Genomic DNA, 16,413 nt, shown 5'->3' with positions numbered 1-16,413 from the left:
GGCCAAGTTCACTGTAAGAGAGAGAGAGAGAGAGACAGAGAGAGACTGAGAGAGAGAGAGACAGACAGACAGACAGAGAGAGAAAGAGAGAGAGAGAGACAGACAGACAGACACAGAGAGAGAGAGAGAGAGAGAGAGAGAGAGAGAGAGAGAGAGAGAGAGAGAGAGAGAGAGAGAGAGAGAGTGGAGTGGTTTGAGAGAGAAAATCGGGTGCTTTTACCTGTCGAAAAAGGTGCCAATTCCATGCATGTTCCAGTCCACGCCAAAAGCGTTGTTGAAAGCATCTGTATCATTGACACCACTCTCCAGGTAAAGAGGAACTTTTCCGAAAGGCGTGTTGAGAGTTCCTTGTGGAAGTGGCCCCTTGTCCTCACACGGTTCTTCCTGGGACAATCATTAAGAAAGTAGGGTCGTGCTGGTGGTTGTTTGCGGTGGTTGGGCTTTGGTTTTGTAGAGAGATGTAGGGGGAGAGGAAGGGGACTTTTCCGGTTAATAATAATATTAAGGGTCGAATTTGAGTGTGTACGTTTTTGTGGAAGGTCTATGTACCGGGGGTAAGTGTGTGTGTTTGTCTGTCTGCGTGTGTGTGTATATGAGGGTGCGTGGGTGTGTGTGTGTGTGTGTGTGTGTGTGTGTGTGTGTGTGTGTGTGTGTGTGTGTGTGTGTGTGTGTGACGTGTGTGTGTGTGACGTGTGTGTGTGTGTGTGTGTGTGTGTTTTAAATTTTCCGTTATGCTAACGGTCATAGTATGTTAGAACGTTTACATTTCCCCGATTTCCTTCACTATCAGCCTCATAATCATAATGAATAAAAACTCGAACCGATGAAAACGTCATCTCTATTCCGATTTACTGATTTTACATTACAAAACTTGAAAACCACATCGTTACTGTCTCAAATGATTTCGTGTGTATTTTACGACATGTGTAACCACAGATCAGGCCTAAAAAAAAATAGGTGTGGTGACGGTAACCCGACCTACCCTATTTTTATGGGCCGACCCTATAACTTTTTATTACATTTGTAAAAAAAAAATTAAAAAAATTATAAAAAAAAAAATTAAAAAAAAACAGTGCAGAAAACGCAATGAAAGCGAAAGCGCTCGAGTCGCACACTTATTTCCCTGTCAAGTAGGTTTAATTTGTACACATTAGAAAAAAAAGTTAAAAAAATAAAAAAAAGTGATTGCCTACCTTCCTACCCTATTTTTTGGGCTATGTTACCTCAACCGCACCTATTTTTTTTTTGGCCTCACCGAAAGTGTGAAGGCAGTGCGTTGAGTACTTACTGAAACGTATTGTGTTTTGTCTAATTACCCGATATAAAACGGGTTCAAACCAGTCTTTCGTGGCTTCTGAGAAGAATGACACGTACACCGTTCAGCATGCCTTAACGTCATTGTAAGACATGACCGGGTAACAAAACTAACTGTTTTGGATACAAATTTCATTGTTCTTTCCAGTTATATGCAACACTTCTGATTTTTGTTGTTGTCGATTTTAACGCGGAAACCTTGCTTTAGCGATTTTTGTTTTTTGTTTTTTGGTTTTTTTTGGGGGGGGTCTGTGTTGTAGGTTCCACTGTATAGACACTATCTTATGTAAAAATCAATCTATTTGCTTAATACTGTAGGGGGGAATGGATGACCTTTCCAGTCATGTAACTGTTTTTTTTTTACAATAAACGGCCTCATCAGAAAGATCTGCCCACTCAAACGCATTTTGCCTAGTTTTTGTTTTTAACACTTTGTATAGAATCAAAGACCGGCACGGTTGGCCTAGTGGTAAGGCGTCCGCCCCGTGATCGGGAGGTCGTGGGTTCGAACCCAGGCCGGGTCATACCTAAGACTTTAAAATTGGCAATCTAGTGGCTGCTCCGTCTGGCGTCTGGCATTATGGGGTTAGTGCTAGGACTGGTTGGTCCGGTGTCAGAATAATGTGACTGGGTGAGACATGAAGCATGTGCTGCGACTTCTGTCTTGTGTGTGGCGCACGTTATATGTCAAAGCAGCACCGCCCTGATATGGCCCTTCGTGGTCGGCTGGGCGTTAAGCAAAAAAAAAAAAGCACCTACCTTCCAGTGGGTCTTGTCTCGAGTGACCACGGTAGCAGTCGTGAGATCAACGGCAGACGAAGGAGGAGGAGGAGGAAGACCCTTCTTGTCAGGTGACACATTAGAACCACCCTTCTCCCCTTTCTCGTCACCCTTTTCTTCGTGGTGCTTCTTCCGTAATTGCTGCTCGCTGTCTTCTCCTTGCTGTTTCTGAAGGGAACTCTGGCCCCTGCTTCCCGTGAAAGGCTGAGGGTGGCGCTGCACGCCAGGTCGGAAGAAATCTGGCAGAAAATTGAGCGAGGAGCCTCGAGGGGGTGGGTTGGGGACTCTCTCTTCCGCTTCCGGTCTTGGGCGAAGTTGAGCAGGGTCCATCAACCGAGGAGGGTCTTCTTCTCTTCTTCCTTCTCCTCGTCCTGCATTTTTTTCGGCACCGTTGCCTTCTCTTGTCTTTCTTTCTTCGTGATTCTGTTGGCCGTTTTCATAGCCAACGCCTCCTTTTCCTGCCGCGTTGAAAGCGTCTCTGCTTCCTTCCGGACTAGACGATCTTCTCCCAAGATAGTGTTCCTCTTTCTGTCGTGGTAAACGCACTTCGCCGCCATCCTTAGCCTCGCCAAAACTCTTTTCTTTGTCGTCAGAATACAACAGTCGCGCTAGAAATCTCTTGACGAAGTTTTGAGACTCCGTGGTCGTCGGTTGAGCCTTTTGGATGGGTGGTAGCACCGCCGAGAGATGGACGTTCGAGAGCGGCAGTCGTCCAGGAGACATAACGTTGTTGGAACCCGGAGGTGGCAAGATAGGCTGTCCTGGTTTCGGAGCTTGAGGGAAGCTTCCTTGCGAAGGTATTCTGTTCGAAGCAGAGGGAATGAAGGGCTTTTCTTGAAAACTGTTCGGTATTTTCCGGACTTCGTTTGCAGGAGCTTGGATGGAGTCAGACCGAAGTTCAGGCTTGATGCCCTGAAAGGGGGCAGTGTTTTGTGGTCTATGGTCGGGTATTGGTGCCTTCGTTTGCGTGTTAACACTGTTTGGTGGCTCGGGAGGTTTTAGCCCTGGCACGGGTGGTTTGTTCGCCCGAGGAACAGTCTCCATTGGCTTTGGGAGGTTTTCTTGTTGTAGTCCAGGAGAGTCGGGTGGTTTTTGCGCTGATTTGTCGTCATTTAGAATAGCTGGTTTGGGGGGACTGTTCTGCTGAGAGTTAACAGTAGGTTGCTGTCTGTTGTTCTCACTCAATTCTTGCTTCGGTTTACTTTCTTGTCGTTCTTCGAGGTTATCCGAGCTCAAATCTGAGTTATCGTTTTGTGCCAAAGCAGTACTTTGCGAAGGGTTTGGAATTTGAGCTTGTTGTAAATTCTGACCGATATTTAGATTCTGATCGGGCTGCTGGTTCACATTTGGCTGAGGTCCGAGGTTCATATTCGAGTAAGGCGGATAATTTTGTTGATAGTTCGTACCTTCAAAGTTCGAATTCTCATTCATATTTGATTCAGTTTTTTTCTGTGGTATGTTGTAAAGCTGATTCTGGTACACATTGTTTCCCAAAGCGGGATACTGTTTTTGCGGGCTGTTCCGGAACGAGGGTTCCTGGTATGAATCGTATGGCCTACCACTTTCGGAATTCCGATTCCAGTTTAGCGCTTGGTTGCCCCAAGCCTGAGCAATGCTATCCCTACCATCCTCGTACTGGCTTGCCTTGCCATACTGCGGTTGTGCTTGGGGAACCTGCCCGCCATTTTGACCACCATCCGGGTAACTCGGCGCATGCGCACCGTGCTTGTACTTCTCCAAGTCTCCGCTTCCGCCGGCGAAGGGACCCCTGAAAGGTAGGTTACCCCAAGCGGACCCATACTCCCCTTCGTTCGGAGACGGGCCTCCGAAGTAATTTCTCGGAGGGCCGTTGTTGAAAAGTCTGTTAGGAGGGTAAGGGTCCTCCCCTTCCCCTCCTCCTCCTCCTCCTCCTCCTCCTCCTGCCATGTTGTTGTATCCCATTCTGACACTGTTCTCAGCCAGCCATTCTCTGGCAGCTAAAACTTCTTGCATGCGTTCTTGGAGCGATAAAGGGTGGATATCTTCCTGTCTGACTTCTTTGGTTCTACTGTTGTAATTGTTGTTGTTGTTGTTGTTTTTGGTGACGTACATGTACCAAATACCGCCTATAATGGCGATGACAAGAAGAGTTCGTTTGAAGTGGCGGGATTTGAACACCATCATGGCCATCGAGTGTGTTGGTTTGAGGGGGTGTTCGTTACTTGGTGTCACAGTCTCTGGAAAACAAGAGCAGGTGTGAGAACAGTGTCATCAAAAACAAAGTTTTTACACTTAGCAAGCTGGGACCAGCTAGGCTACCTCCAAACCAGCAGCGGGGCGACCCTCCCCAACCCGGCGGGTCACAAGTGGTGGATAGTGAACGGCCCTTAGATATAGGTGTTAGCTGCGAATAAGCTCCCTTTAGCAAATAAGCAGTCCCGGGCCGAACAAACTGGCGATGTTCCTACCAGGACGAGGTGGGGTAGAGGGTGGTTCCACTTACTTCTACAAAATGCTTTACATGTCCAATGACAGGCTCATCATGGCGATTAAGAGCCGCCATAAAAAAGCTCTAGCTTCGGGGAAGGACACTGGCCCCAGAGAAACAAACCCGGGCAGACGATACCCGTCAGCTTTGGTCGGCAAATCGTCTACCAGAAGGAAACTGGGATAACTAGAAAACCAGGCGAGCTGAAGACGGAGGTACTAGGCCATTGGCGCTCTCCAGACAACCATGGTACCACGCATTTACACACAAATGATATTTTCAGATCAGGCCTAAACAAAAAATAGGTGTGGTTACGGTAACCCGACCTACCCTATTTTTAGGGGCCGACCCTATAACTTTTTATTACATTTGTCAAAAAACCAAAAAACACACAAGAAAACGAGTGCAGAAAACGCAATGAAAGCGAAAGCGCCCGAGTCGCACACTTATTTCCCTGTCAAGTAGGTTTAATTTGTACACATTAGAAAAAAAAGTTTAAAAAAAAAAGTGTTTGCCTACCTTCCTACCCTATTTTTTTGGCTATGTTACCGTAACCACACCTATTATTTTTTTTGGCCTTACCGTAACCACACCTATTATTTTTTTTGGCCTCACAGCGACACTAAGCAAGAAATCCTCCTTCCCGTGAAGGCAATCATATGCACCACTACAGATCGGGCAAGGCTTTTACATCAGGTGAGACATAACCTCCACATAGATACATACCAACAATGCTTTTTTTTGTTTTTTTTGTTTGTTTTGTGCTGAATTTAATTTTTGCTTATTTTCTTTCAAAAAAATGCAGCTTATTCAGCAGAGAATGTGTGTTATTTAGATTGTTGGTATAAGTTCAAACGTAAAAGCCTCAACAGATCTGTGGGAATAATCATGCCTGTGAACGCGGTAAGCAGGACACCATTCAAGCAAAAGTGTCATTATTTTGAACCGGTAAAGTTGTTTTCCAATGCTCAGATAAAACCTCCTTTTCTAAAGTCTTGATCAACAAGACATATGACTCGATTTGAAGAGAGGACGGTTTAATTTGCATGATCTAATCGTGTTGGATAAATAATAATTGTGTATATGTGTGTGTGTATGTATGTGTATGTGTGTGTGTGTGTGTGTGTGTGTGTGTGTGTGTGTGTGTGTGTGTGCGCGCGCGCGCGTGTGTGTGTGTATGTGTGTGCATGTATGTGTGTGTATGTGTGTGCGTGTATATGCGCGCGTGTGTGTGTGTGTGTGAGTGCGTGTGTGTGTGTGCGTGTATGTGTGTGTGTGCGCGCGCGCGTATGTATGTGTGTGTGTGTGTATGTGTGTGTGTGTGTGCGTGTGTGTGCGTGTATATGCGCGCGCGTGTGTGTGTGTGTGTGTGTGTGTGTGTGTGTGTGTGTGTGTGTGCGTGCGTATGTGTGTGTGTCTCTCTGAGAAAAAAGCTCAGAAACGTAGTAGAAAAAGAAGAACCTCCAGTCCGCCGCGAATTTACAAACGATGACGAGACAAAAGACCAGACGCAAGGTAACCGAGCCGAGATGTGCAGATGATATTGATCTTATTCATTACTATGCTTACAGTGCCAAGTCAAGTTAACAATGACATGAAGTTGCTAATTAATGTACACGTGTACAAGTATGTGTTCAGTAATGTACATTGAATACTCCTAGTTATGCACCAGGCTTAAAGCCCAGTGACCTAATTAGCTTCCGCACACAAAACTATATCGATGTCTTGAAAAATTACGAGGGCAATACCCTCCGCACACTCCTTTAGACTTTGATATGTAGATCAAATCGTGGTAGTGTGTTCTGCGGGAGACTGATATGGTTTTCGTGAGTGTGTGTGTGTGTGTGTGTGTGTGTGTGTGTGTGTGTGTGTATGTGTGTGTGTGTATGCGTGCGTGTGCGTGAGTGTGTGTGTGTGAGTGTGTGTGTGTGTGTGTGTGTGTGTGAGAGTATGTGTGTGTATGTGTGTGTGTGTGTGTGTGTGTGTGTGTGTGTGTGTGTGTGTGTGTGTATGAATGATATTTTATCTAAATTTATTTAACAATAGACACCGATGTTAATCTGTGAAATTAAAATTCGTTAAAATTAATATAATACCAAGGTCAAACCCAGCTCTGTTGAGTAGATCCTCTACTTTGAAATATATTTGTGAAAAAGCGTAAAAGTCAAACCATTTGACCTACAAAATTGAATCTTAGTGAACTTATCATTACTCCACTTAAGGTAACTGACACTCAATATTACCCAATATTGACGGACTGTGTGATGATATCTTCTGCTATGGTCTGTTGAGACAGCGATATCAAAATCGAGACCGGAGGTCGAGATTCTGATATCACTGTCGAAACAGACCAATAGCAGAAGATATCGTCACACAGTCAGTCAATGTTAGATATATTGCTAATTCTCTGGACATTTTGTATTTACTGTAAAGAAATTACAAAAGTATTTGTCTCAGTTTTGGCTGTTCCATATCCCTCCCTCTGATTATTATTTCTTTTTGTTCACTCTTTTCTTGTACTTTTCAGTATTTCAAAATGTCTTTTCTTTCAAAAAGTCTTTAGTCACTTGCTCAACTAAATTCTGGGATAATTACATTTTCATATATATTTGTTTGTTTTTAAATGTAGGTGTTTTTGTTTTTGAAGTGGGGAAGCAATAAAGAGGTCGTCGATATCAAAACTGATATCGACGGAAATGTCGTCGATATCACTTTTGCACTGAGCTCAGTTTTGCCCAATTGACCAATGGAAATCCACGTAACATATGAAATAGCAATATAAAGTAATTCGCTGAAAGTATGTAGGAATGATTAACAGAATAGTTGGTGGAATTGTTATGCTGTTGTTATTGTTGTTGTTTTGTTTTGTTTTTTGTCGGGGGGGGGGGGTCCCCAACGAACACACAACTAATTATTCGTTAAGTTTTAACCCCACTGACTATTCGAAAATAGAGCCCAAAGACACATTTTTTTTATAGGACTTAATGGGATAATGCGCAAAATAAACTAACGCCACAATAATTATCACAGTATAAATTCACCCTCATCGTCGCACAGATTCGAGTCGACGCCAATGCATCATACACCTTTTTTTGGATCCAAGATTCGCTACTTAATTGATAGCAAAACTAAAACACACCTAAATGATAAACATCACGAATTCAAAAACTGTGAACATTACCTCGCCTGCATTGTGCAAGCGAGTTTCATCGCCGATACCGAGATAAGTTCATTATTTGTTTCATAAGTGTGCGTCTGTCTGTCAAGGTAAAAGACTACTGGGTCGACGTACTAGTAAATGTAAAGTTTCGTCTTGTCAATAAATAAACGTTCCAAGAACCTACAATTCTTTTTTTATTTTATTTGTGATGAACATTACGATAATTACACCATTAAAACATGACCCTCGTCATCTCGGTGATTTGGAAGCTGATGTAGCCCATGCACACTTATTTTAAAAACCAAGACTGATAACTTAATTCAAAGCGAAATTTAACCCACTTAAAGGACGGTTTTAGTTTAAACATCAAAATAATAAGGCTACCTCAGTTCACATGCCTCAACATCCTCGCACAGAATCAAAGATACTGAATGCAAACCTTTTCTAATCCAAGATTTAACGCTTAATTCTCAGCAAAACAAGCACACAAATAAATAGTGTTTAAGTAAGGACACCACATTAATTACCGAAGAACATAATTATTCTCCCTCATCGCCTCACAGGTTCTAAGATACTAAATGCTAACTTCTTTTAATCAAGGATTGAACGCTTAATTCTCACCAAAACAAGCACACAAATAAAGAGTGTTTAAGTAAGAACACCACACTTATTACCGAAGAACATAATTATTCTCCCTCTTCGTCTCCCAGGTTCGAAGCTATTTCTTCTTCTTCTTCTTCTTCTAATTCTTCTTCTTCTTCTTCTTCTTCTTCTTCTTCTTCTTCTTCTTCTTCTTCTTCTTCTTCTTCTTCTTCTTCTTCTTCTTCTTCTTCTTCTTCTTCTTCTTCTTCTTCTTCTTCTTCTTCTTCTTCTTCTTCTTCGTTCATGGGCTGAAACTTCCACGTTCATTCATGTTTTTAGCACGAGTGGATTTTTACATGTATGACCGTTTTTGCCCCGCCATTCAGGCAGCTGCTTTCGGGGAAAGCATGCAGGGTGTTTTTGTATTTTTATAACCCACCGAACTCTGACATGGATTACAGGATCTTTTTCGTGCTCACTTGGTTTTGTGCTTGCGTGTACACACGAAGGGGGTTAAGTCACTAGCAGGTCTGCACATAAGTTGACCTGGGAGATCGGAAAAATCTCCACCTTGAACCAACCAGGCGGCAGCGGCCGGAATTTGAACTCACGACCTTCCGATTGGGAGGCCGATTTCTTACCACTACGCCACTGCGCCTATCGTTCGAAGCTACTAAACGCACAGGTGGTTTTTTTCGGTTTTGTTTTTTATTAACTAAAGATGTATCACTATTTCACAGGATACAAGCACACAACAAAAGGATGGTTAATAATAAACATTACGAACAAGTACCTCGCCAAGATTCCTCCTTCGAAGTCTTTTATGGTTGAAGCCATTGCATGGGAACTTCTTTCAATTTGGATTATGCACAAAGTTGATCTTTTTTTTTTATCATGTCTTTGTGTTATTATAAATGGTGCCAAAAGAAACATTTCGAAGTTTGTGTCCTCGCCAAGATTCGTCCTTCGAAGTCTTTTATGGTTGAAGCCATTGCATGCGAACTTCTTTCAATCTGGATTATGCACAAAGTTGATTTTTTTTTTATCATGTCTTTGTGTTATTATAAATGGTGCCAAAAGAAACATTTCGAAGTTTGTGTAAAAACGAAAATGGACATTAAAGTTTTCTTATCTTATCTTATCTTATCTTATCTAAGACCCATCACCTAATTCACAGAAACACCAATACAACAAACTGACGGTTGAGTATAAGTTTTCTTATCTTACCTTATCTTATCTTATCTAAGATAGACGCATCACCTAATTCACAGAAACACCAATACAACAAACTGACGGTTGAGTATAAAACGTCACGATACTGAGCCCAGTAGATATCCTCGCACATCGTTGTTCAGATTCAATTTAAAGCTACTGCATGCACACTCCATTTAAGATTTAAGACTGATCACGTAATTTAAGGGAAAACTAGCACACAACTTAGAAACGGTTATGTATAAACATCGCGTTAATTACCTCAGTGAATATCTTCCATCATCTCCCAACACGCTCGAGGCTACTGCGTACACACGTCTTTCAGATCTTAGACTGATCACTTAATTTAAGAGAAAACTTAAACATGATTTAGTGTAACCATCGCGATAATTACCTCAGTAAATATCTTCCATCATCTTCTCACACGCTCGAAGCTACTGCGTACACACTATTAGCTGTTCCAAGACGTATCACTTAATTCCCAGCGAACACCAACATAACTCAAAACAAGTCGTATATCCTTCTTGACAGCTTCATTCCTTCATACCAGGCCAATTAAAACTTCTTAAGTTTGTTGTTGTCATCAACGAAAATCATTACTTGCCACGATTGACAAGAATCAAAGGTTGAGTGTGGTTTATTTGCGCTGCGGTTTTAGTAGTTAGTGCCTAGCGTATAATTTGGCTTATGTGTTTATTTTTACAGCTGTGTTGTTTGTTTAGTTTTTCGACCTTTTTTCGACCGACATACCGCTTTGCGCAGATGGAAAAAAACTGTTCGGTGTGTGTGTTGGTTAGAACAGCCGTACCCCGACAGAGCAACTGAACTCTTTCAGCAGAAATGTAAATCGTTTTTAAAGATCAATACCAGAAGCTGGTCATCACCGAGACTACCTTCTGATAGTCTCGGCTAACCATACCCGGAGGCCGAGGCGGGTCACGCTCGTTTCCGCGAAGCATGCGACCGTAGTGCTTACTTAACCTATTTTCTTTCATGCTGAGAACATTTTTGGAGTAAACATGACATATTTATATATTTTTGAATTCAGCAGAAGATGAGCAATACAAAACATTCATTTTCTAACCTGTTTCTGAAGATTCTATTTTAATGACAACTTTAATTCATGAGCAAACTAATTAACTAATTGTTAAGCTTCTAAGCTGAAATGCAATCCCATAGTCCGGACGTCGTCGAAGATTGCTTGACCAAAATGTCAATCAATTTGGTTGAAAAATGAGGGCGTGACAGTCTTTCTTTCTTTATTTGGTGTTTAACGTCGTTTTCAACCATTCAAGGTTATATCGCGACGGGGGCGTGACAGTGCGGCCTCAACTTTCACTAAAAGCTGGATATAACGTCATCAAAGATATGTATCCAAAAAATGTCTGGGGATATCATACCCAGGAACTCTCATGTCAAGTTTATGAAGATCAGTCCACTATAGTTTTCTCGGAATCGTTCTACATGTATACTCACACACACACACACACACACACATACACACACACACACACACACACACACACACACACACACACACGCACACACACACACACACACACACACACACACACACACACACACACACACACACGCACACACACATCCTCGTCTCAATTCCCAGTCTATGTTAAAACATTATTTTTTTAGTCAAAACTTGACTAAATGTAAAACAAGTCGCGTAAGGCGAAAATACAATATTTAGTCAAGTAGCTGTCGAACTCACAGAATGAAACTGAACGCAACGCAACGCAGCAAGACCGTATACTCGTAGCATCGTCACTCCACCGCCCGTGGCAAAGGCAGTGCCCGTGGAATTGACAAGAAGAGCGGGATATTCGTTGCGCTGAGAAGGATAGCACGCTTTTCTGTACCTCTCTTCGTTTTAACTTTCTGAGCGTGTTTTTAATCCAAACATATCATATCTATATGTTTTTGGAATCAGGAACCGACAAGGAAGAAGATGAAAGTGTTTTTAAAACGATTTCGAAAAAAAAATTTTGATAATAATTTTTATATATTTAATTTTCAGAGCTTGTTTTTAATCCGAATATAACATATTTATATGTTTTTGGAATCAGCAAATGATGGAGAATAAGATGAACGTAAATTTGGATCGTTTTATAAATTTTTAATTTTTTTTACAATTTTCCGATTTTTAATGACCAAAGTCATTAATTAATTTTTAAGCCACCAAGCTGAAATGCAATACCGAAGTCCGGGCTTTGTCGAAGATTACTTGACCAAAATTTCAACCAATTTGGTTGAAAAATGAGGGCGTGACAGTGCCGCCTCAACTTTCACGAAAAGCCGGATATGACGTCATCAAAGACATTTATCAAAAAAATGAAAAAAACGTTCGGGGATTTCATACCCAGGAACTCTCATGTCAAATTTCATAAAGATCAGTCCAGTAGTTTAGTCTGAATCGCTCTACACACACACACACACACACACACGCACACACATACACCATACCCTCGTTTCGATTCCCCCTCGATGTTAAAATATTTAGTCAAAACTTGACTAAATATAAAAAAACAAGTCGCGTAAGGCGAAAATACAATATTTAGTCAAGTAGCTGCCCTTTTTCAGCAAGACCGTATACTCGTAGCATCGTCAGTCCACCGCTCATGGCAAAGGCAGTGAAATTGACAAGAAGAGCGGGGTAGTAGTTGCGCTAAGAAGGATAGCACGCTTTTCTGTACCTCTCTTTGTTTTAACTTTCTGAGCGTGTTTTTAATCCAAACATATCATATCTATATGTTTTTGGAATCAGGAACCGACAAGGAATAAGATGAAAGTGTTTTTAAATTGATTTCGAAAAAAAAATTTTGATAATAATTTTTATATATTTAATTTTCAGAGCTTGTTTTTAATCCGAATATAACATATTTATATGTTTTTGGAATCAGCAAATGATGGAGAATAAGATAAACGTACATTTGGATCGTTTTATAAATTTTTATTTTTTTTTACAATTTTCCGATTTTTAATGACCAAAGTCATAAATTAATTTTTAAGCCACCAAGCTGAAATGCAATACCGAACCCCGGGCTTCGTCGAAGATTACTTGACCAAAATTTCAACCAATTTGGTTGAAAAATGAGGGCGTGACAGTGCCGCCTCAACTTTCACGAAAAGCCGGATATGACGTCATCAAAGACATTTATCAAAAAAATGAAAAACACGTTCGGGGATTTCATACCCAGGAACTCTCATGTCAAATTTCATAAAGATCGGTCCAGTAGTTTAGTCTGAATCGCTCTACACACACACACAGACACACACACAGACACACGCACATACACCATACCCTCGTTTCGATTCCCCCTCGATGTTAAAATATTTAGTCAAAACTTGACTAAATATAAAAAAGACCCAATAATACTATACTCACGGGTGAACAAAGAATACGCAACGCCGAATAACTGCAACGTTTTAACCCAAGGGTTTTCTTCAGGATACTATTAATTTGACGAATTTGTAGTATCTGGGGAATCCACTTAGTGGGGCTCCTATGTTGCAAAATCAATCATTTCTTGTGACAAACACCAAATTTGGCATACATGTACAGTTTTATGTGCTTAACAAAACCTGATACAGAGCCACCGCGAAAAATTAAAAAATCGGTTGTTTTTTTAACAAAATTCAAAATGGCCGCCAGTAAAAACGGTTGGGTATGTTAGGCATATTTCATTTCATGTGACAAACACCAAATTTGGTATGAATGTATGGTTTTATGTGCTTAACAAAACCTGACACAGAGGAACCGAGAAAAATTTAAAAATCAGTAGTTTTTAAAAAAAATCAAAATGGCCGCCTGTGAAAAAGGTATTCAGGCGTATTTGATGCTACAAGTCATTCTCTTGCAATAGAAACTAACAGAAACAATTGTTAAAACATAACAATACATGTATACATGATCAATGGTGCAGCGATTGGTTGGACGGCGTGGGTGGCAGGGTTGAAGAATCGTTGGCTTACCTAACCTGTGCCAACAAAAAACTATCGCACAAATGTTCGTACCAAAACGAAAACATTTATTCCTGTGCCATTTTATTCCATTTGTCTATGCTATTAAGGGCACACAACGTGGCTATCTGGAACTCTTTTAATATAAAAGATTGACTTTACATGGGTTATGTGACCGCCGCCTAAATAAGGGTACCCCAAAAATCAAATTGATAAAAATGAAAGGTATAATAATGACATAACACTAAAAAGTATTCATCCTGTTCTGGATAGATGTTGTGCCTCATGAATTTTTTTGACTTTTTAATGGGTACCTAAAGTTGTGATCACATCCCCTTTGCCACGTTAAGGGTACCCTTATTTGGCGACGGTCATGTGACCCCTGTAACTAAATCTTCTTTTATCTGAAAGATGTGCCATTTGTGAGAGCCTTTACTGGCATAAAAAGTTTGAATAAAATGATAAGGGAATGAATGTTTGAGTTGGGGTACGAAAATGGGTGCAATAATATTTTTACACAGTTTAATTTGCTGATTTTCACAGGCATGCAAGCACAGCTGCAGAGAGCAGAGCTCTTCAGTTCTTCTTTGCAGCATTTGCAGCGTTTTGTTGAACAGCACTTCCACACTTCATGCGTTCTCGGCACATGCTGGATACCTCTTGAAGGCTCGTCCAAAATAACTCCCACTTTCCAGCCTTGGACTGCCAGCCCCACAATTGGTGTTGGGTTGTTTGCCTGATTGTATATTTACTGACGTAGTCTAATTGGTAGATTGCTCTTCTCAAACTCATGTCCTGCAACAGCACGTTACTTGTAAGGGTGTTTTGGGGAATTTGGCAGCGCTTTTGACTGAAGAGGTACCTTCTAGCACTGTTCACACCCAGGAAGTTTGGTTTTGTCCTGCAGAAGTACCACAAAATGCTCTTGAACTGACCTGTCAGTAGTACTTAGCTCTCAAAGAAGAGCAGACAACCCGAGGAAAGATTGTGTGATGTCTACTAATGCATGCCATACTTGTCAAGCCCCCAATACCACCGAAGAACAACACAGTATCACAGTCTGTAAAACTGTGAAACATGGGCAGGCAGGGTGACTTCTCGGGGCCAATGGCTTTGGCAATGTGGTGAGCAAAAAATGGCTGAATCCTTTTCCATAGCGATGCACACTTCATAAGCAGAAAACTGAAATCAGCTGGGATGAGAAGCAGACTGTCTTAGATGTCTGGCCTCCTCCAAATCCATGGTGTAGGAAATCCACCTGGGGTACCCTTCATAGAAAAGCTGAAAAGTGACAATTTTATTTGAATAATGTTTACTATCTCAGAGAGTTAGCCAAAGTCTTCACACAAAAGATAAAATGCAAAAATTGTATTTTAACTATTTGTATAATTCTTACTATTTAAGGTCAATACAATACAGTTACCCAACTGATTCTTAAATCTTGCTGGCCGCTACATTCATTAGAATTCTAACAGTCGCTTACAGAATGTTGACCCTTGTGAGGGTATGGTAACCCCACCAACTTCACAGAGGTAGCTTACGTATATGTGTGCATACTTGTTAATTATAAAAAAAAAAGATGCAAACTGTTCAGCTACTCTGGAGGTATTAGGTACCAACCTTGATAGTAATGGTGAAATCAGCTCGTTTGTGTGGCACCGGCAGAATTGCTCATAATGTATTCACGCAGCACTCTTGTTCTCAGGAACCCGCATGTGGTGTAACCCTCAGTTGTATATTCTGTTAAAATAAAATGCACATCAATGCACGGTCAACCTAAATTAAGTAAAAGGTTGAGAAAAAAGTAACACACCAAAATCGTAACAGTGTTGAGACTCAGACTCAGAGAGAGGTACCACTTTTTTCAAAACCACTCATTTCATTAGCACATAAGTTTATTGCATACTCTTGTCTTTTAGCTATCATCTTTGAAAGTTTGATCACAAGACCGTAGAGACATGGGGAATGGATCACAAGACCGTAGAGACCTGGGGAATGGTTTTTTTCCCCAAGCTGGCCCTCCTACTAGTTAGTACATGTCACTGTGGCCTACTCACTCCGCTAAGTCACTCCCCCTCCCCCCTCAGTTTTTTTTAGAAACTTATGGAAGTCAAGTCCTTTATAATAGGCAGGACTAATTATCATGCCTTGAACAATCTCTGTCTCCTTGCCTTTTATTCAAAGTTCTTTTAACTTGTCCAAAATCATGTGGGTGGCGAGCATGGTTTCCTTTCATTCAATCAACAGATAGATCTAGATCTATCACAATCCAGTTTCAGCAAGATTTGAAAGTGTGCAGCATTTCAGCGCTTCAGCCGATCAAAAACAGATCCGAGGGGACAAATAAAGATTATAATGACGTGAAATTGGTGAATGAAAGGGTAATCTTAAAAACTTACCCTCACAAACGTTGTTTTCGCTCAATCAAAACACGCATTGGTACGGAGGCCGCCATCTTGAATTTTCTAGCTGCGGATATATACTTTTCTAAAAAAAATATAAAACTAAATGACAGAACACAAAAGTACCCATGAAAATATTTATTTCATGTATATATTATCACCAGACAACTTCTGGTGCATTGTTAATAATTGAAGTTTACATTTGCTGAGTTGGAAATATTTACTGCTGATGGCTTTTGGTATGAAAATCGTCTGCTGTAGGTGCAGCCTTTTATTCATTATTATAAACACAAAAATCAATTTCTGAAGTGGCTCTGTATCTGAAATCATTTAAAACATCATAAGGAACAATATCACGAAGTATGATGTTTGTCACAAGATGTGATTAATTGTTGAGTGATTCTGCAACATAGGAGCCCCACTAACTGTACCTTAAGGTGTTACGAGTGTGTTTGAGTTGCGGTTCTTGCTCATGTTTATACTCACTGAGTTACTTCCCTTGGATCTGGATCTAGATCTGG

General features: G+C 41.0%; 1 protein-coding gene and 1 long non-coding RNA gene across 3 annotated transcripts in view; both read right to left on the bottom strand.

Annotated features, from left to right (window-relative positions):
• The window catches only part of LOC138950845 (uncharacterized), a 13,536-nt gene extending 3,392 nt beyond the window's left edge, over positions 1 to 10,144 (bottom strand). The window contains exons 1-3 of one of the 2 annotated variants that reach the window (XM_070322560.1): positions 9,910 to 10,144; positions 2,074 to 4,310; positions 221 to 384 (exon numbers count right to left, since the gene is read on the bottom strand). In XM_070322560.1, coding sequence (XP_070178661.1) covers positions 221 to 384; positions 2,074 to 4,263 — 2,354 coding nt within the window. In that variant the 5' untranslated portion in view covers positions 4,264 to 4,310; positions 9,910 to 10,144. The other variant, XM_070322561.1, reaches the window with a different exon arrangement.
• Positions 10,145 to 14,475: 4,331 nt separating this feature from the next.
• LOC138950844 (uncharacterized) lies at positions 14,476 to 16,315 on the bottom strand. Its single transcript, XR_011450827.1, has 3 exons — positions 15,890 to 16,315; positions 15,111 to 15,230; positions 14,476 to 14,771 (listed from the first exon to the last, which is right to left on the bottom strand). It is a non-coding gene; the product is annotated as an uncharacterized lncRNA (long non-coding RNA).
• Positions 16,316 to 16,413: the final 98 nt, after the last annotated feature.

The sequence above is a fragment of the Littorina saxatilis genome, linkage group LG16 (assembly GCF_037325665.1).
Source record: "Littorina saxatilis isolate snail1 linkage group LG16, US_GU_Lsax_2.0, whole genome shotgun sequence".
Lineage (NCBI taxonomy): Eukaryota > Metazoa > Mollusca > Gastropoda > Littorinimorpha > Littorinidae > Littorina > Littorina saxatilis.
Note: the sequence above shows the minus strand (reverse complement) of the source record. Positions and strands in the feature narration are given on the sequence as shown.